The 22,058-nt window shown below is 37.2% G+C and overlaps 1 protein-coding gene across 1 annotated transcript in view; it reads right to left on the bottom strand.

The window, feature by feature from the left end:
- Positions 1–1,477: 1,477 nt before the first annotated feature.
- LOC135976648 (uncharacterized) overlaps positions 1,478–22,058 on the bottom strand; it is a 31,234-nt gene continuing 10,653 nt past the window's right edge. Inside the window, exons 6-10 of the mRNA XM_065573527.1 lie at positions 17,118–17,299; positions 9,934–9,991; positions 8,193–8,345; positions 5,522–5,722; positions 1,478–1,777 (exon numbers count right to left, since the gene is read on the bottom strand). Of these exons, the coding sequence (XP_065429599.1) occupies positions 1,739–1,777; positions 5,522–5,722; positions 8,193–8,345; positions 9,934–9,991; positions 17,118–17,299 (633 nt within the window). The 3' untranslated portion in view covers positions 1,478–1,738. The remainder of the gene's footprint in view (positions 1,778–5,521; positions 5,723–8,192; positions 8,346–9,933; positions 9,992–17,117; positions 17,300–22,058) is intronic.

The following is a 22,058-nucleotide window of genomic DNA, read 5'->3' as shown; positions in this document are numbered from 1 at the left end:
CTGACAGTATAAAGAGTGAACAGTAAATCAGATAATGAAATTCTTTCACTTGGTAGTGCTGGAAGGCATTTAAAGAGTTAATTAAGACTATAGGACTTAGTACACCCAGGTTATTTCTAACAACACTAACCTCTGTTACAATCACATGTGCCTCTCTGTGCTGCTTGCTCCTGCCTGCATATCATCATGACATTAATAATCTAAGGAATAATTTGTAACACAAGTAAGGAATTTTTAATTGAATTTTTAAGCTGATATTGTCCATTTAAGAAAAAAAGATATCTGAAATATAAATGCTTTAGTTTGGATGCTTTCAGCTGAATAGAAGGGACTAAGAACATCTGAGGAAATAAGATAAATTTGATTATTGGTACAGTATGAAGGACAATGGCAAACACTACAAACATGCTGAAGCAGACACTCGGGTGAAGAAACTGTCTCTCTTTACAGTCCTCCTAAAAATACATCATTGGAGGAACTGTATGACTAGATCATCAAGAAGATTTCCTTCACCTATAAGTTATTGTTTCTGATAAAAGGGCAAATGTGTCAAGTGTTATTATAAATGGGAATTGTCTATTTGCCATTTTTTGCCCATCACAATAATTTGATTATCCACGATCTCTTATGCAAACACAGGAATGCAGAAAACATGGCAGCTGTTAAATGCATTGTGTGGACACTTAACTCTGCTTTACATTTAGAAAGAGCTGCAGATGTACAAGCTCAAACATTAGATACTTACCAAATTAATTTTTATTGTTGAGCACAAAACATCTGTGGCATATAGCCCTTAGCAGTCCCATAACCATACGTTTCCTTTCATCTAAGTGTGTCTGGTTTTCAGGAGTGAAGCACATTCCTGGGGTAGCCACATACAGCTTACACAGCTATGCAACTACTCCCCTATCCCAGGGAGAAGTCAGACTTCAGAAAGTTCTTCTGTCATATACTGAACTCAAGATTTTCGGGCAGATTTCAGGTGAGGCTCTGAACAAGAACAGCACCATCACCACCTCAACATCCTCACATCCCTGTCAGTTCTAGCTAGCAGCCAGCTAGGGGAACTTGAAAAGGATTGTGCCTCATACAAGCCCCTTATAGCTATGCAAGCAGGGCTGAGAATTTGGCTCTATATGGATGAATAATTAAGTATCATTAAGCCACTAAGGGGTTTGCAATGTGGCAAAGGAGTGAAGAGGTGGCCATTCTGTATTTGACACCTACAGAGTTGCAAATGATAGAAGACCAATGCATCATCCTGCAACTATTTCAGGAGGCCAGAGCACACAGAAGCTGAGCTGAAACAATGCTGTCCTGGGTAACCTAATTTTACCGAGATTTCCTAATGGATAAGACAATAAGGTACAAAGAGACTTTTTAATCAACTGTTGTTGCTGACAGTATAATAGCTGTTGAAAATGAACTTTCACATTTATAATCAGGAAAACAACAAAAGTACATTTTGAGTCAGGAGTAAATGGAACAACTTTAATGTAAAGATGTATACAATGTATACCCCATACATGCAGGAAGAAATGCTTTTTGTACAAAAGATTCTTAATTCTATTATTTATATTTTTTTTAAAATCAGTAAGTTATAAAATGGAGGCAAAATACACATAATGTATATTTAGTTTTAGGTAGAGCTTGAAAATATGTTTGATCCAGTTTAAGAATTTGATCATTTTGATACCCAATATTCTTCACCTTTGAGGGGAAAGCTCAAAAAGATAGTTCATAGATGACCATAACCTGCATTCAAGAGGACTTTTTCCTGTAATGAAATAAAACATTGGTTGACCTAGATACACAGACTTGAATATATTGTAGATGAGAGGTTTGAGACATTTCCTTTGAATTTTTTCCCTTAAAAGTATTCTATATTAAAATATTTGATGAAAGAAACATTACTTGAGGACACCACTCCTTCCTAATATTACTTAGGGATATACAGAAATGGAGGTTGATTGGCTACAGCAAAGATAGATTGTTCAGCTACTTTAATCACTTCAGTTCCATGCCCTCATGCCCACTTTGTTTAAGACTGATCCCTTATGGCAATTAAGTTGACAAAGAAAATAAGAGCATGTGCACTCACTGGATTCTTGAAGACATAAACTAATACAAATAAACCCGAGTAACTCACTTACTCCATGGCAGCCTAACTGTAGACTGTTGGTAACTGAATATTGTTCTACATTTACTAAATTATAATGAGCTTTCTAGGCATTCTTACCAAATCTTTTTCATATTTGATTTGAAGGTAGGAGAAAACATGGCACAATAAGGACATGAAATTAAGCATTTCTATGCCAAAATAGGCCTAAAGACCATATAGTGTGATATTCCATCTCAAAAAGTGGCTACTGACAGACACTTCAGAAAATTGCAAAATAAACACACAATATGCTCCTAATTGTAAAATATGAAAGATTTATTAGAATTAATCTTCCTGCTTAGGCATCACATACAGAAGAAACTCCACTCAGAAAAGTAAAGCAATCTTTTCCTTATAACACTTGGTTCAGAATTTGAACCTGATTAATTGTATCAGCATATGCTTTTACAAAGAACAAAATAGGTATGTGGAGAGAGAGAAATAGCGGGGTCCCCACAGGACCTGTATTGGCATCAGTGCTATTCAACATACTCATAAATTATCTGGAAAAAGGGATAAACAGTGAGGTGGCAAAATTTGCAGATGATACAAGCACTTTGGAGGATTGAAGTAGAATTCAAAATGACCTTGACAAATTGGAGAATTGTTCTGAAATCAGCAAGATGAAATTTAGTAAAGATAAGTGAAAAGTACTTAATTTAGGAAGGAAAAAAAATCAAGTGCACAAATATACAATGGAGAATAAGTACTGCTGAAAAGGATCTGGGGGTTATAATGGATCACAAATTGAATACAAGTCAAGAATGTGATGCAACTGTGAAAAACACTAATATCATTCTGTGGTGTATTAACAGGAGTGTCATATGTATGACAAGGGAGGTAACTGTCCCACTCTATTCTGCGCTGGTGAGGCCTCAGCTGGAGTACTGTGTCCAATTCTGAGAGCCACACTTTAGGAAAGAGGTGGACAAATTGGAGTGACTCCAGAATGGAGCAACACACATGATAAAAGGTTTAGAAAACCTTCTCTTTGAGGAAAGGCTTAAAAAAACTGGGCATGTTTACTCTGTAGAAAAGAAGATTGAGGGGAGACCTGATAACTGTCTTCAAGTATGTTAAGGGCTGTTATAAAGAGAAATGTGGTCAGTTGTTCTCCATGTCCACTGAAAGTAGTAGAAAAAGTAATGAGCTTAAACTGCAGCAGGGAGGTTTAGGTTAGCGCTAAGGAAAAGCTTTCTTACTATAAGGGTCCTGAAGCCTTGGACTAGGTTTCCAAAGGAGGTTGTGGAATCCCCATCATTGGAGAATTTTAAGACTAAATTGGACAAACACCTGTCAGGGATGGTCTAGGTTTACTTGGTCCTGGCTCAGCGCAGGGGGCTGGACTTGATAACTTCTTGAGGTCCCTTCCAGTCTTACATTTCTATGATTCTATGAAGCATTTATACCTGATGTTATTTTCTACAAGTCATGAAAAACAGAAATTGCAGTCAATTAACATTGCAAGAGAAGTGCTTTAGAGACTAAAAAGTAATCAAGCTGAAGCCGAAAAAAAACTTGAATTGGGTCTTTTCTGCCTGGCAGTGACAATAGAATGTTTATGACTCTCTGAAACCTAAGTGCCAAATGACTGAATTTAAAGGTTGGTTTATATGCAAAATGTGTATTTATAAGCAACCTTACTGACCCAAGAACACCTCCAAAAATGCCAAGGGACAGAAGACTGGATGATCTATTTGAGACTTCAAATGAGTAGCTTTCCTTTACCTTCATAACATCTTTTTCTCATTCTACTCAGTTATATAAGTCCTAGATCTGAAAGTCAAAATCTGTAACTGTGTCAGCTTGCATTGATTCATGATACTGCTGATCTTCCTGCCACATTACAAGAATCAAAAGATCACCTTCAACTAATGCTTAGGAATCTCTATGCCTTTTGGAATTACCTTCCTAAATACCCCCTGCTTTTTGTATGTGTGTGGTAATAGTAAGCATTGTTTCAAAAGAGGAAATTTTATTTAGCCACCATGAGAACCTGGTAGCTGGTCACAATGCATTTAACAATACCAACTGGTAAGCCACCAGTACCAGCAAAGTCAAACACAAATTGTGAGAGATGGAAACAAATCAAGTACAAATAGACTGTGTGCCAGGTTGAAAGCATATAGACCCATTTAGGGTGTACGTTTTGGAGGAATAGTCTTAGTACACAAATATGAGTTTAAAATCAGATGGGAACTGCATTCCCTCAAAGTGTCTTTGTAGGCAAAGGGGTTTCACCTGGTCTCATGACTAGTGAAAATGTTGGAGTTCTGCTTGGAGACACCCAATTTGTGTCAAGTTTCCAGAGTGCTAGAATTTAGGAAGGAGGATTTTTTCTGAATGTTACAGAATAAGATAGTACTAGGCACCTATGACATGGACTGACAGGGATGGGTTAATACTTCCTCTTTCAAAGAAGGAAAGAGCACTGATGCTTGCTCCAAGTGCAGGGATTAGAACATAAGAACGGCCATACTAGGTCAGACCAAAGGTCCATCTAGCCCAGTATCCTGTCTTCTGACAGTGGCCAATTCCAGATGTTCCAGAGGGAATGAACAGAACAGGTAATCATCCAGTGATCCAAGTTATACCGACATAAGTTTGTAGTGCAAACCAGGGCTCAGAAACAGCACCAATAGCCATAGTTGCGACTCCAGCTACAAAGAGGATAAATAAATCAGGAAGATATTTTTAAATTATATTCAACATTCAGTAAAATTCTAACACATACTGAGAGAGAACTCAAAGTGTTTTAAGCTTTAAATTACGCGTATCACAAACAAATTCTTGTTACTACAGCAAGGCTGGACCAGCTGTGGTGCATTAAATAATTCCCCCAGCAGACTAAAAGAGAGCTATGCTTTGGGAAGTTGGGGCTTGCTAATATTAAAAGTCAGGCATTCCTTGTAATGAGAATGTAACAACACAGAAAAAGGCTTGTTTTATCTACACATTTTGGTAAAAAGACATCTCTTTTTAGTTAAGTTTCATTTGGAACCAGTCTGAGGAAAGCCTTCTTAACTATTAAGTTTAAAACACAGGTTGTGGGAAGTTTTTGTTTGATTTGACAGGGTTCTGAAAAGTCCAGATACATCAATCACCTTTCATACTTGACTGTGGCTTACTTGACAAAGAGCCACAACAATTTTGTCTGATGGTTTAAAAACAAAGAAAATATTCCCTGTATAGATGATTTTTTTCAAAAGTTAAGGGAAACACACTGATTTATTTAAGTATGCATCAGAGGTGCTTAGAGTGTTTGGGGAGATGCCTCTAATTTTATAAACAGAAATAAATAATAAATAATTAGAGGTTACATGTTAATTTATAGCAAAAACTTAGAATGTTCACGCTTACCACAAGACTGTAAAAAGCATTTCCCATTGCTTCTTTGTAAAAATACTCTTGTTGATAATATTCAGGGCTATGTCGTCCCAATTTTCTTATTTTTTTATCCATACCGTGCAGAACTAGCTGTGACAGCTCTTGGCCTCTCTTGTTTGCTTGAGTGTCCACAAATTTCTTTGTGTTAGCAACAGTTAGAAGGTTGTTTAGAACCTTAATTTTAAAGACGTACAGTTTTAAAAATTTGATATAAAGCATGAGATCAAAGCTATTAAAACATGAACTGGATTAATACTTTCAGAACTAATTATCTACTCCCCCCCCTTGAAAAATTATTTGGGATAAAGGGATACTCACAACATTTTTTGTTTCTCTCCGGTGGGGGTGTATATTTTTAAGAAAAATATTTCTCAGTATTTTACAGATCTTTACCTAGTATGGGCTTGAAAATATTAAATTCCTTTTCTGCACTTCTATTCATATTTTTCAAGAATTATTTCAGTGGGGAAGAAACTCGTTGTTTCTCCTACACAGTCAGTAAAGCTGTCAATGTACAAAATAATCAAACTAAACAGTTTTAATATTCAGTTAGACTAGAGATTACTTGTAATATAGAAAATACATAATTTTCAGATAAAGCGATTTTCAAATTGATTGTGTCGTTTTAATTTTATAAATGTAACATCTAAAAAGTTTCTGTTTTACCATAACTTTATCAGAAAGATTAAGCAAGCATCACTATGTTTAGGTCTAAAATGTAAATTTGCATTTCTGAAAAAGCATGCCCCAATCCCAGCTTGACTTTCACATACTAAGTACCTACAATTTAGGCACTGTACTTGCATGACACCAGTATACCCTGGGCAAGCACACAACTGGGAGAGGTTTCTGGTGGAGACTGAAAAAGCTTCTCTATATAAGAAAGTTGCACTAGTTTAAGTAAAGGTGTGATTTTTACACTGATTTAATTAAACCACTACAAAAGTCTGTTTGAATATTCTTATTTTGGCTTAAACCAGGTTTATTTTGGTTTAGGTTAGGTTGATTGTGGATAGATTTAAGATCAAACAAAACAGGACACACTTAAACCAAAAGAAGTTTCTATGCATAGGCTTGCACCAGTCAAAAAACATTTTAAATTAAACTGGTGCAACTTTCTTACATGGCTAAGACCATACACCAGGGCAGATGTGTAATATTGCTTCTTCCGAGCCCCATGTTCAAGGACTGAAAATGGTTAATAACAAAAGGTGAGAACATAAAAAAACAACAGTTAACAACAAACAAAGAATAGCTGAGGTACGTAATATACAACTTCTACATACTTTACATTCTCTGATGCATCTTATTGTTAAACCTGCTTGACAATCTTGTCTTTGCTATGTATTACTATTACTGTATATTACTGTATATGCATATACAGTAATATTTAGTGTATTTATGTCTTACTATTGTCTAATGTTTGCTACGAAGTGCTAATCTCCTGTGCAGAACATAAAGGAAGATACAGTCTTAAATTTTGGTTGACATAGTTTTTCTCTGGTGAATTAGCACTGATAAACTTCAGGGGAAAAGCGAGTTTTAAGGAGGATTTCAAATCAGAATGGAAGGTAGGCTTGTTGTAGGGTGACCAGACAGCAAGTGTGAAAAATCGGGACAGGTGGTGTGTGTGTGTGGGGGGGGTAATAGAAACCTATATAAGAAAAAGACCCAAAAATCGGGACTGTCCCTATAAAATCGGGACATCTGGTCACCCTAGCTTGTTGGTTGGTGTACAAGGTTAAGGAGTGAGTTACAGATGTAAGGGACAGAATGAAAGAAATCATGTAGAGTGAAAGGATATATAAGTAATACTTAGAAGGGCAACCTTCAAGAAACATAAGCAGTGAGAGGAAGAGTAGGAAGAAATGAGAGCTGAGATGTTCTGAAGAGCTTGGAAGAATGAGAACCTTGAATTTCATGTAAAAGATTAAAGAAAGGCAATTAGGCAATTCAAAGAGGGGATGGACATGATGAGAGAAAGATGATTTTGGCAATACCATTTTGGATAGATTACAGGAGCACGAGACAAGACCAGAGAGGAGGTAACAGTGGGCAAGGTGAAAATTAGTCGAAGTGTGGACTAGGGTTTCAGCAATAGGAAAGGAGGGCAAGGATGAAATGTAGAGAATGTTGCAGATGAAGAACCGAAAAAGCTGGCAATAGCTCAGATGTAGGGGTTAAAGAGACAGAAGAATCAAAAGTAACACTGAAGCAGTGATCCTGAGTGAAAGGGAGGCTAGTGACTCAACCATTATTCTGCTGGGAAAAAGGGGATTTCGGTTTTTGCCATAATTAACTTTAGTGTGTCACAGGATAACTAGAATGAGATGCCAAAAAAGTATGGACACGTAAGACTGAATAGAGAGGGAGTGAATGGGGATGGAAAGTTAGCTTTGTCGTCCTCAAGTGGAGAGATAATGAACAAAGACAAAAGAGAGAGGATGTGGTACCCAAGTGATGAACTGTGAAGGGAAAAAAGGAAGTGACTGAAGATGACCTTAAGGAGGTCTACGGAGAACAGAAGGAAGGAAATTAAGAGAAGCTTCCAAGAAAGACGTTGAAGGTGTACTTAGGGAGGTAGGAGAACCAGTATAATGTATGAATGATTGATTTAATTTCCATCATATAAACTTGAACTTACAGGTAGCTCATAATGCTCCTCTTCAAAGTAATGACCATCCCAAAACTCAAGAGTAACACTGCCAAAAGTTGGCAAAAGTTTTAATGTCTTTTTCTTTATACCTTCAGCCATAACATCCTTCACTGGCTGAGAGATTATGGACTGGAAAAATTCCTGCAAAATACACAGAAAAAGTCAGATTCCTCCAAGAAAAAAAGATTAAACATTAACTGCCTATTTTTCACTCCCATAAACTGTCCATCATTTATCTTCACACTTCAAGCTTCTGTACTGGAAGTTAGGATGTAAGATTTTGCAAAGCATAATGTCGTCCTCTGCCTATTTTATCTATTAGTATTCTTGGATAATGAGCAAATTTTCTATTTAGTAATCTCTTTGAATGGTTTTTGGACTATATATATTTGTTTACGCAACACCATAATACCCAGTACCTACCATATTTCTTAATTGTACAGTTTACAAGAAGGACCCTAAAGCCACAACAGTTTGGTGCTATTGCATATACAGGAACCTAAACTAACTTCTTCTACAATTTTGCAGGTACAGCGATTTACATGTTTGCATCAATAGCAGCAAGAAACAAAACACTGCCTCAAATTTTGAAATCAGCAGATTTTATTTAACACCACAGTTATAAATCCAGGGCAATAAAAAAGTGTACTAGAGCAATATCTCATAAATATAATGATGCTTTGCAGATGTTTGCTATTTAATCCAATGGAATGAATGTATAGTTCCATGTGGCTAAGTTATATCAGACCCCATCATACCAGAGGCAGTGAGAGAGGGCTCAATCTCAAAAGGCAAATTTCTTGATACTGGACTGATAAAATCTTTTGAAATTTTGAAGCTTAATTTATTTCATACAATAAAAACATGTTGTACCACAATTTATCTAACCTTTTTATAAACGTTTGAAACCCAGGCATGCAATATTTACTCTCAGAAATAATCTTTGCTCATGTGACTATATATACACAGATATACAGGCAGTTGCATAGCCACAATAATAGCTTGCAGCAGAGATACCCAAGAGGTCATATAAAAGACAAGAGAGCAAAGCATTCCGTTGACATTGGGCCCAGCAAATGCCAGCTGCCGGATTACATCATATGGAAGGGCAAAATAAAATCAATTCTGCCAGCTATGGCAGGACCCAGTGCCCACAGGGATCATGTGCCAATGCAATCACTATACAGGGGTGTGTCACTTTGATGGATAAAGGCGGTGCCTAGAAAATAAACACACAGTATGTCCATTTACGTCCCAATTCTCCACTGCCTTGCATCTTGTGTATTTTGAATTTACTGCACATGCGAACTCTGTGAACTAATGAACTTCTGTAAATAAACTGGTACTTTTCTCTTTGGTATCTCCAGGAACCATAAGGGGAATGGATTAGGGAAACTTTGGTTAACCGAACCACCATCATTTTCAGTTAGCTCAGATCGTTGCCATTACATTGGAATCCTGCTTTACATGAAAGGAAGTTTGAAGTTGTATAAGAGTAGCAAGAAGTTTAAAGAGAGCATCTAAACAATCCTTACTCTCGTATTTTTCTCAAAGTTAACTCATATGAGCTAGGCAAATTGTGTGAATAAAGGTTTACGTGAACAGTTCCATGTCCATCATTAGTATACCAGTCTTTCCCTTTCATGAGTATTAAAATTCACTACGTTTCCCCTCTCTTTCCAGTTTGTCAGAAGAAAAAAAAAATCTCATCATCATCCAGAATACTTACTGCACTTGGAGAACCCTGAAACAACGGAGCACTGTGCACACCACTCCTCACATAGTCACTGCAAAGGAAGCAAGGACAAAAAATGGACAAAACAGGCCATATCTGTTTCTCCCTCACAATTTTACTATTAATAGAGTCCCTAGTACTACAAATGTAGAACTGAAGTGTAATTAGATGATAACTGAAGAGATTTTGTGTTTCTGAGATAATCTATTTATAATAAACTTGAAGGCAGAAGGCTGAAGTGTTTATTAATCTAGGATATTAAAGGTTATAAAGTTAGCAGGATGTACCTTCAAGTTATTACTATTATGCTAAGAGGTCTATTGATTAAATATTTTTGAGACATATTGGTAACTGGGGTTTCCCTTCTGTCAACTTGATGAAATAAGAAATTGAGGCAACCATGATTATTCCGATTGAGTGGTGAGATCAAAAATTAGTTTTCAAAGTTAGTGAAACGACCACACAGTTGGGAGTCAGAAACTGTACATTTCTCTGCTGTTGGCTGGGAGCATTCAATTTCAGATGATGTTATTAAGAAGTTTAAGCACTGGGATCAGTAAGTCTGGAGTTCTAATCCTGGCTCCAAGACTGCAAATGTCTCTGGCCTTGGGTAAGTTACCCCACATCTTTTTTTCTCATCTGTTAAACGGAGACAATATCTCACATGGGTGCTATGCGGACTAATTAGAAAAGTTCGTAAAGGGCTTTGAACATGGACTGTGACATATAATATTAAGAAAATAAGTAAAATTGTTATTCCATACAATTCTTGATTCTTGTCTTTGAACACTGCAATTAAAAGAGTCAGGAAGGATATGTTTTTGAGTAACAGTCAAAATTTCAAGTGGCTTCCATTCTGAGGATTATTCAGTTCTGGATTTTAGGGATTTCCCTCTACAAGATTTTATAGAATTCTTGTATGCAACATATGACTCATCTGTGTTACTTAAAGAGTAACAAAATAAATAAAATAAGATGTGCTTGTAACTGGAGCTGAGCACAAAATAGATTTTTCAGTTCGAGGTAGAACTGAACAATCTCCCCTCCCTCCCAAAAATACTGTTTGATGCAAACTGAAACTAATTGTTTCAAAATGTTTTGTCAAATCAAAAAAAATTTCATTTTTAACCAACTGAAACATTTCTGAAGTCTCAATCCTGAATGTTCAGTTTTCTCTCTAGGTTCCCTGCTTCTGGACCCACCTGCAATACTAAATATCATTGTGATGAGCTAAAGAGCCAACTTCAATATATACCCAGTACATTTTTCTTTCCTTAACTACTCTAAAGACTTTTTGCCTAGTACAGCACATCAAGGATTTAGAATTCACCACTGTTAGGATTTATATACCAAACAGCTGTGCCAAGAATTCACAGGAATCAAACTGCAGTTCCGTGAGCAGCATAATCTGTTAACTTGTCCTCGGGTATTTACAATTACACAGCTTTACAAACTGCAATACAGTCCACTCCATTTAAGCTGCATTTCTCTGTTATTTTAAAAGTATCGCTTTCCCAGGCATGTGAGAATGGGAAACAAATTCAGCTCTGGCGTAAGTGAGCACAACTGAAGCTAGTGACCAAGAGACCACTTATGTCAAGGCTAAATTTGGTCCTGAGAGATCTGCAAAGAAAGGGGGTGAGAGGGAAAAAAGGAGGAGTACTTTGTATCAATCAACAGTATCCCCTCTAGGTAATTAAGGAGCAGTGATAGACTCCAAAATGGAATCCCATCCACTCTTCACCCAGAAAGATGATAGATACTGTGACATTAACTAACAACAATGGGAGGATACACAGTGCTTCAAAAGGTTTGTGGAAAACACACACGGGGAGGGGAAGTGTTACATGATAGATCTCTGGGAAAGATAAAGCTCTGCATCTCAACACCAGCCTGTGTTACAGTATGGCAGTAAAAGAAACAGTTAAGGTTTTATAAATTTGAAATACATAAAATATGATGTTTGTAAATTAATTTAGGTGATCCACTTATGGCTGTGGGTTTAGAGGGTTCCTAATCAGGCTCTGGAAGCTAAGAGCAAAGACCTTAGCACTTAGTCTTTGTAAAGGCTTTCTACATAATGAATAGAAGCAGTGGCGATGCTAATAGGAGGGCAGGGGGTGACTGGCCCCCTGGCCACCTTTAGGTGTACATATTGCACCTTTTCAAGCCAATAGGTATAATGGACCAGTCACCCCCTCCCAGCTCCACTCCTGCTCAAAACCTGGCTTTGCTACCGAATGGAAAACAATCATAGAATCATATAAATGTAGGAGTGTAAGGGACCTCGAGATTTCATCCAGTCCAATCCCCTGCACTGAGGCAGGACTAAGTGTTATCTAGACCAACCCTAAATCTCCCTTGCTGCAATTTAAGCCCATTGCTTCTTGTCCTGTCCTCACTGGCCAAGGAGAACAATTTATTACCCTCCTCTTTATAACAACCTTTCACATACTTGAAGACTGTTATCATGTCACCCCTAAGACTTCTCTTCTCCAGAGTAAACAAGCCCAATGTTTTCAATCTTTCCTCACAGTCATGCTTTCTAGACCTTTAATCATTTTTGTTGCTTTCTTCTTGACTTTCTCCAATTTGTCCACATCTTTCCCGAGACGTGGTACCGAGAACTGGACTCAACACTCCATTTGAGGCCTTATCCGTGCTATCATGTCTTACTTATAATACTCCTGCTAATACATCCCAGAATGATATCTGCTTTATCAATATTTCATTGACGACTCATATATAGTTTGTGATCCACTCTAACCCTCAGATCCTTTTCTGCAGTATTCCTTCTTAGGCAGTCATTGCCAATTTTGTATTTGTGCTATTCATTATTCCTTCCTAAGGGGAGTACTTTGCATTTGTCCTTATTGAATTTCATCCTATTTATTTCAGATCATTTCTCCAGTTTGTCAAGGTAATTTTGAATTCTAATCCAGTCTTTGAAACTGCATGCAACCTCTCTGAGACTGGTATCATCTGCAAACTTTATAAGTGTACTCTCTATGCCATTATTCAAATAATTTATGAAGATATTGAATAGAACTGGACCCAGAACAGATCTCTGCAGGACCCCACTTGATATGCACTTCCAGCTAGACTGTGAGCCATTGATGACCACTCTCTGGAGCATGGTTTTCCAACCAGTTGTGCACTCATCTTATTTAAGGTTCATCTAGGCTATATTTCCTAGTTTGTTTATAAGAAGGTCATGTGAGACAGTATAAAAAACCTTACTAAATTCAAGATATATCACATCTACTCTTTCTCCCCATCCACAAGACTTTTTACCCTCTCAAAGAAGTCTGTTAGGTTGGTTTGACATGATTTTTCTTGACAAATCCATGTTAACCTTTATCACCTTATTGTCTTCTAGCTGCTTACAAATTGATTTCTTGATTATTTGTTTCATTATTGCTCTGGGTACTGAAGTGACATTGACTGTTCTGTAAGTCCCTGGGTTGTCCTTATTCCCCTTTTTATAGATAGGTACTATATTTGCCTTTTTCCAGTCCTCTGGGATCTTTCCCGTCTTCCACAAATTCTCAAAGATAATTGCTAATGGTTCAAAGATCTCTTCAGCCATTTCTTTAAGTATTCTAAGATGTATTTTATTAGGCCCTGACGACTTGAAGACATCTAACTTGTCTAAGTAATTCTTAACGTGTTCTTTCCCTATTTTAGCCTCAGATCCTACTCCATTTATACTGATGTTCACTACATCAGTTGTCCGATCATTGCTAACCTTTTTGGTGAAAACTGTAACAAAAGAGGCATTTAACACTTTGGCCATTGCTGAATGACAACAGCCATTTCCAAAGCGCCTACTTTTTAATTCCCGGGGTTATATAGTCTCTCCAAATGAAACAAGCAACTGATTTAACTTTCTAATATTAAATCTCCAGATAGCATGCTATTCATACAGTTTATGCAGATGTCTTTACCCTCTGGAAAACCAAAGTTTAAGAAAAATTGCTTTTATCTTTGCGGAACATTTTAAGTCTCAAGCTCACTACATTAAAAAATCTAACTCTATTACTTTGTATTTGACATTTTGTTACTAGATTGGTAATAGGAAATTACCAAATAAAATTGGTATTTTACTTGGTAATTTTCTTCTGTGGTTCTTGGCTAATATGAAAGACGGTGATCATCAAATTTATTCCAGTTTTCCTGTCAACAACATCATTAACCAAATCCCTCAATTTCAAAGTAAATAAAAGCATCTGGGTTTCTAGCACAGCAAGACTGACTTGCATATTTAAGCCTCATATATAGATGAATTTCCACTGGACCAGATTTCCATATTAATGAAGGACTAATTGCTCTTTGCAGTCAATTTTATGCAAATTAATTTACTACTCTTTGTACATGTTTCATAATGTTTGGAAAGATCAAAAAAATCCAAAACTTAATAAAAAAGCACAAATATTTGACAACCAAAAGAAAGAAAGAAAATCACAATTACAACAGACAGCTTTATATTAAAGTTTTATATAATTAATCTTATATATTGTTGGTTTATTTTAACTTTATCCCACAAAGAAACACACAATTCATAGGATAACTTCAGCCTTCCTCCCTGCCTTTCTTTTCAGCCCCTCAAAATGTAACAGCTTGTGACTACCCATTACAACACCTTGCTTCCAGCTGGAAGGATGATGAACCAACTCTAATGCTGAGTTTAACACACACAAAAATTGGTTTGGAGGTGGTGGTTGTTTTAACCTGCTAAACAGAAATGTCTTTCCTCTCTACCTGTTTCTTGCTACAGGCCCGTTACAAGAATCCAATCTATGACCTTGAAGAATCCAACAGCATATTTTAGATGCAGATTTCTCTCCAAGAAAAATGAGAATAAATACTGAACAAACATAAAAGGAATAAAGCTAGGTATTGAAGTATTATGCATTATCAAGATGAAGACCTAGCTTCATATCCTCATTCAGTTTCTCACTCTTCAAGATGAAATACAATATGTTGGGGGATGAAGGGAGCCACACAGGGAAAAAGAAAATAACTGTTGAGTAGGGAAAGCTAAAATAGTGAAAGAGATAGAGGAATAGTATGAGGCAAAGGCAAAGAAAATATATAAAGACTAGAGTAGGAGAGGAATGGAAATGGAGACTGAGTTTGAAGGAGGGGAACATTCAGTGTGTGCATACAGAGATAGGTTGAAAGAGAAAAGTGAAGAGCTAGAAGCAGAGCTCAAGGTGAGAAAAAGAAATAAAAAGACAAAAAATACAGAAAGCCCCAAAAAACTAGAAGAACAAAACAAAGAAAGCAAGAAATAAAGTGGGAATAGGAAACAGGGTAGAAGACACTTTAAAAAGACAGCGATAAGACAAAGACTATACATGTCTTGTTTTTAATTCTGAAAATGGGGAGAGCAGTAGGAAGGGAATGGGGGGAGAAGAACATGTACTTGTATTCATACACATCCTGCCGCCAGTGATGATGTCCCTATCTTAGTTGTAAAGACTAATCACCTTAACATTTGTACACATCATAAAATCGCTTAAAGTTTTTAGTTTTAATATGCAGAGGACTAGGATCAGAACTAAAACTTTGCTTGACTACAATCTTTCATTTGCACAAACACCACAATTCTCTCTCTCTCACACACACACATACACACACACACATTTTGTTCAGGATGCACACAGAAGTAAATAATTTTTATATGAAAAATGCAAAATCAAGAAATGGGTAAGTATTCAAAAGGAGTAGTTTAGGGGATCCCATAACCTTGTTTGCCTCAGGCAAACACTACGGTTGCAATTGTGTTTTGTACTATACTCTCTCAAATTTTTCTGTTTCATCTGGGAAGTACTGTAATTCTTTCACCAGATGACCTTTAGGAATAGACATTGGATATAAAGCAGTGGCATTTTGAGCTCTAAACAGTAGCAGCCAGATCAATAAAATACCTCTTCTGCTCTCTCAATAACTTGCTTATTGCTCAAAAGTGGATGTTTTGATCATCTGTACAGATACCCAGTAGTCTTCCTACCAAAAACAGAGTAGGGGTTCATGCTTTCCTGAAACTTATAAGCTGCTCTGCAACTTACTAAAGATATTTTCGCTTCTGTAACAAAGGTAGTCTGAATATACAGAATGGTTGGTTATGCATACCAAACACATAAAAAATTAAATTATGAGGAATTATTTTAAGAGAGCCTTCTACGAAGCTTTTGGGTCTATACAAATGTCATTCACTGCAAAGTTACAGAATACACATTCATACTTTAGAATCTCATTATTCAGCATTGGTTGAAGTGTTCCAAAGAGGATATGGACATGCTGTGCTCTACACAACTCTCACTCTGAAATACTATTCAAATGGATCTCAAGGTTAGGGTCTCCTGCAGTTAGCTCATATATTACCATCTTAATTTAGAAAGGGGCAGATTCACTAGACAATGTGACTTTGGAATTAATCAATGTAATCTCAGTTTTAAAATCTACATCTAGTTATTAATGTTTTCTTATCACAGAAGTCCAACATTCTGCAATTTTAATATTTTTAAAAATCCATTAATTTAGATATTTAGGATGTTTTCTGTCAGTGGATAGAAGTGCTAATAAACAATATAACCATCTCACTGAAAATCTGAAGAGTTTAAGTTGAAACGTAAGCTTCATGAGAGGCTAATGGAGAGCAGGAATTCTACAATGCCATTGCAGAAACAAAAAAGAACCAAATCAATGATTTCTCTGTGGGAACTTTAATTTCTCCAGAGGTTGTGAAATTTCTCCCTTCTTCAGCAACAACATAAATTAATAAAGTTAAGTGGGTTTGGGTTTACCAAGGTCAGTGCTGGAATGGCAACTCAGAACACCCGGTGAGATAATATTACTCTCATTTTGCAAATAGAGAACTCAGGCATAAAGAGTATATGACTTGCCCAAGGCCCCACAAGCAGACTGTGGCAGAGCTGGGCATTGAATCCATATCTCCAGAGTCCTATTCTAGTGCCTCAACCACAAGATCATCTTTCTTCCCTCACAAAACATTTGTGTGAAGTTCTCAAGCATGAAAAAACACCCTATCTGCAGTTCTTGTCATCATCAATTTCTGAAGATGTTTGCAGGTCCAACGAAAATATGTTAAACTTTAGACTATTGGCATATATTTCATAATGATAAATAGTAGTACATATTTTTCACTTTACCTGTCAAAGAGTGGAACAGCAGTCCAGCCTAACTGTGATTGTGTATTAAGCTCCAGGATCTGACCAGGGTGAGAGATTACTTTTCCTGGTCTCTGTCCACTTGGATCCGGAACATAAATAGCATTCAGGCCAAATATTTGAATTAAAAGCACACTATGATCATCAAGATAAGGGTGTAACACCTAGAACAAAATACAGAACTTTTAAGAGAGAGGCCTAATTTAACAAAAACAAAAAAAAAAATAATCAAAGAAAACTAAAGGTAGAATAAAACAATATGAAAAGGAGAAATGTCTCAAGATGTTCCACCCAAAAAGATTACACTTCACTGAATTCTTGTTTAGAGGTTTGGGTGTCTGCTTCTAACCACTGAGTAAAGTTAACATGACCAGATTTAATTAGCTATTTGACAGTACAATTTAGGTGCATCCATTACCAGTGATGGATGTCACAGGAGGAAAACTGAATCCAAAAAGAAAAATATATTTTTACCAACCAAACATACAATTGGAAAAACCATGGGGAGCTGATAGCACATGAATATTCTTCTGTAAAGATGCATAAACATCGGTACAGAATGTATATGGGAAATGTTATTAAGTGTCTACTGAAAACTTCTTTCTGCATTGTTAATAAAACAAATTTACTGAACAACAACAAAAAAAGCACCCTCCAAAACTTACATGCCACAAATGTGACTATTTCTCAACACTGTGCTTTGAATTAATGGATGAAATCATCCATGTTGTCACTTTAAACTTGCAATTGGACAGTGAGAAATTACTAATTCTTGACAACCAAAACAGCTAAAAGATGCCTCCTCACCACTTCATGAAATCACCACGGCTTAGCTAACTCCTGTGAGGCAACTTATTGAGATTTTGCCCCTTAACTTGAAAGATTGTTCTCAGCAGTTAAGTGTACGTTAATAGGTATTTCTCTGCAGAACAGATGTTTTTAAGTTTCATGGGTATCATAAATATTAAGATCTGTGCAGTGTTTTTTAGAAAAGAGTTCTCAATTGTTAACACTCAATGTAACACTGAACTAGGGGAATTTGATCCTATAGGGAGGTTTAGAATATATAAAGAAGTTGGAGAGAGGTTTTTCATATTTTGGTTTAGTTAACTGTTTGTAGTAAAACACAGTATTGTTCTAATTCTGAAATATGCTGCTAATCATGATGTGAAAGGTTATTACTATAGCCATAAAATCTATTCCTGAAGGCCAGTTTTATTATTTCCCCCAGTAAAGTGAAAGTTCAAATGCCCTTTAAAATAAGCAATTCAGTACAAACCAATGCATCCACTATTGATTTATTTTATTCATAAAGTAATAATTTACTGGTAAAATTCAGGCAATTTAATTAGAAGTTTAATGAACTTAAATAAATCAAAAGGACAATGAAAGCAAATATAGCATGATTAAACCACAATAATTTGTGAGAAAAAGGCACACAACTTTCAATTCCATTTTACTCCAAATCATATATTGAACAAAAACAGGCTTTTGAATTGTTTAAAAGAAAGCTGTGTCCATTTTGCTCTTTGTGATGTCTGGGAGTCCATAAGGGAAGGTGAATTATCATTTAACTAAACTGTATTTGAAAGTAAAGTTTTTGATTCATAGCTCCATTTTTGAGCCTTCTCCTGGCAGTGCCAGCAGTCTCAGAATGCAATGCCAGAGACTGTAACTCAGTTTTATTGTTAAACTAATTTTAAAGGAAAACTCTGCTGTTTAATATTTAAACTGTAGAATTATTCCTTTAACTCAATGCCCAGAGACAGTGAAAACAATGAGTTTCAGCTGTACTGGTTGGTCTAGATTGTAGAGAACCTGCACAGGAGAACATCACAACTGCTGTGTACTGTAGAAGCAATTTCCACTGCAAATCTCTAAAGGGAGGAAATGTACGTCTCTCCCACAAACCTGGAAGAGGCCAGTGGGTACATGCATATAGTGGATCCATGGAATTCAAATCCCAGTAAATGGTGGAGCCACAAACTATATCCATTACCCCTGTTCAGTACCTAACAGCAGTTGGCCTTGGTATGGCTATATGCTGGTGCCTTGGTCCTGAAACACAGACAAAAGGATTACTTTCCTCAGTCCTGTTGTGTTGCAGTGCAGATTCAAGCAAAGAAAACCTTTCCAACCAGCCTTTTGCTCACTTGGCAACTAGACACTAGAGACATAGGTGCACAATAACTGCTTTGACAGATTTCTGAGGATTAGGCCTGTAATTTTGAAACAAATATTCCATTTGTGAACAATCAATATTTAGCTCCAGTTGGGGGGGAGAAGGGGGCAGATTCTATTAAAAACTGGATCTCGGGAATCTAATGTAAATTGTAATTGCTACTGTTAATTTGTGCCAGTCATGTTAGGAGACTTTAGGAATATGAAGATATCTCCTTATTACTAGAGTAGATATACTAGACTGCTATATGTAAGAAGGAAGAATTCCGAACTGTAGCAGAGAAAATCCTCATACATTTGAGGAAAAGAGGAGCCAAATTATGACATTTTTCTCCACTTAGAATGCAAACCTTTTGTTGTATTTACTCAAGGTGGATACAATGTCCACACATGCCGAAGTAAAGAGAATGTAAAATGGGCTAAATGATGTCTCTGAAATCCATTGGAGCATTGGAGTGGTGTGAACAGTGGCTGCGGAGAAAGGCATTATGCCTGTGTAAGCCATAATGCCTCCAGGCACAAAGGAGGAAACATATTTAGCCAGGGCCGGCTCCAGGCACCAGCTTAACAAGCAGGTGCTTGGGGCGGCCCAGGGAGAGGGGCGGTACCTGCAGCAATTCTAGGAGCGAAGGACCTGCCGCTGAACTGCCGCCGCCAATCACAGCTTTTTTGTTTGTTTGTTTTGCTTGGGGCAGCAGAAATGCTGGAGCCGGCCCTGTATTTAGCAATAGCACTTGCTATATGCACTTCTTTAAAAGGTGCAGCATGTGATATCAATAGTACTAGCTGGACCCCCAATTCTTTTGCTCATGCAGCACAAACAGCTGCATTATGGGTATGTAACATTTGGGTGCTCTTGGAAGGGAGAAAGGGTTTCTGTGCACATCCTCCCTCCCCCTACAAGTCAACCACACAGGAGCAGTAATAATTTCACTCTCTATTTTCTAATGGGTTAACTGTTGGGTTACAGAAATTAAATGATATCAATCAGATTGATTTATTGCATTCAATTATTTTCTTATATTGTAAATATATATTACATACAAAAAACTACATGAAAAGAACATTAAGATTGCAAGCCAAGAACTCAAAAGTTAGGAACTGCCTGTACAAACTTAATTTGATCACCTTGTGCATATTAATTATGAGACAGTCTTTAATTACATGCTCACATACTATTTTTTCCCACAGAACCTCCTGACCAGTTAGTGCACAGGATGTGCCTACCCAGACAATGAATCAGGTTTGAGTAGTGAAGGAGACAGTTGGGTGTAGGACCCTTGTCTCATTTGTTGCAGAAGTTGGAAGGTGTGTAGAAAATGAGGCAGGGGATTACAGGAAGAGACAGGATAGCCACATGGTTAACGCACTTGAGTGCTGTCCTGGATAAATGTATTCTATCCATTCCTCTGCCACAGAATTCCTATGTGATAGTAGGCAGGTCACTTAAACCAAACTTATCAACAATTGGTCACTAACTGTGTGTTCCTCATTTTCTGGGTGCCCAACTTGAGACAGGGGCTGGAATGAAGAGAAAGTCCCTCTTTGCCCCTGTAGGCCAGGGATGGCACATGCATAGTCCAGTCATATGCACAATCTGGTCAGAAATAGGAGATATGAAGGGGTGGAGCATGCTCAATGAGGATGGAATCTTCTGAGATTTTAGCTGCTAAACTCTAAGTCTCTATTGAGCAGGTGCACACTGAGAAATCAGGGTCTTATAATGGGAAGTGTCTGGCAACCTTAACAATAGGCCATGCTACCAGCCCCGTATATAATGTTATTAAAAACTCCATAAAATGAACAGAAACATTAATAATTAGTGTGTTAACTGCTGTTGAGCACAAATCGCACATTGATTTGTAGCTACAGAGTACTGGAAAGAGCACGCACTTTTAGAAACAAGGCCTTACTTAGAGTATAAAATTTATTTTGATAATAAAGAACATATATGTCCTAATGCAAATGGAGACAGATCTAATTAATCAAGCCACTGGGGAACTGGTCACTAGGTGAAAATAAGGCTGCTTTATCTTTCCCTGTACCATGGTGGCCACCACCCAAGCAACCACTCCTGGCCAGGGGTGCGTCTGCAGTGCCATGCTCTGTTTTCCCCTTCTTCAGGTCTCCTTAAACTCCACACAATCACTCTCATTCAAATCACAACCCTGCCTGGGGTCAGGTTTCTTTATTTACAAAGTTCCAAGAAGAAACATTCACAGAACAAATCTTCCACCCAGCTTTAAGCAGTGCACAGCCCCTCCTCGCTGAGGTGCTGTTTCACTTGGGTCTTCTCCTCCAGACCCAATACCCTTCTTCAGGGACCATTGCAGGAGACCTTCTCTCCCTGCAGCTTCTCTCCACAGTTCCTCTTCTAGCTTTTTCTTCACTGAGAGCCCTCTGATCCTTTAGAGTCCCCTTAATTGGTTCAACTGGGAGCACACCTGTTCTGGCACAGGGGAGCTGGACCTATTTTTAATCACAGGCGCCAGTCATCGTGTGACATTCCTTATGAATATTATATACTAATTGCTCAATCAAATTTCAAGTGCCAGATAACAGCTGGCATAGAAGCTGAACCATATCTATAAAGTTTGGGTTTATCAGCTCAGCTATTACCCTTAGACCTCACAGAAGTTTGTTTTTTCATTATTTAAAAAAAGAAAAATATCTGTAAATATCCTTCTCTCTCCTGATATAGGCCATTCGTGGGGAGCAAATGCAAAGAGGCAGTTATTACAT

Source organism: Chrysemys picta, chromosome 19 (genome assembly GCF_011386835.1).
Source record: "Chrysemys picta bellii isolate R12L10 chromosome 19, ASM1138683v2, whole genome shotgun sequence".
Classification (NCBI taxonomy): domain Eukaryota; kingdom Metazoa; phylum Chordata; order Testudines; family Emydidae; genus Chrysemys; species Chrysemys picta.
This window is presented reverse-complemented; position numbering and strand designations above follow the sequence as displayed.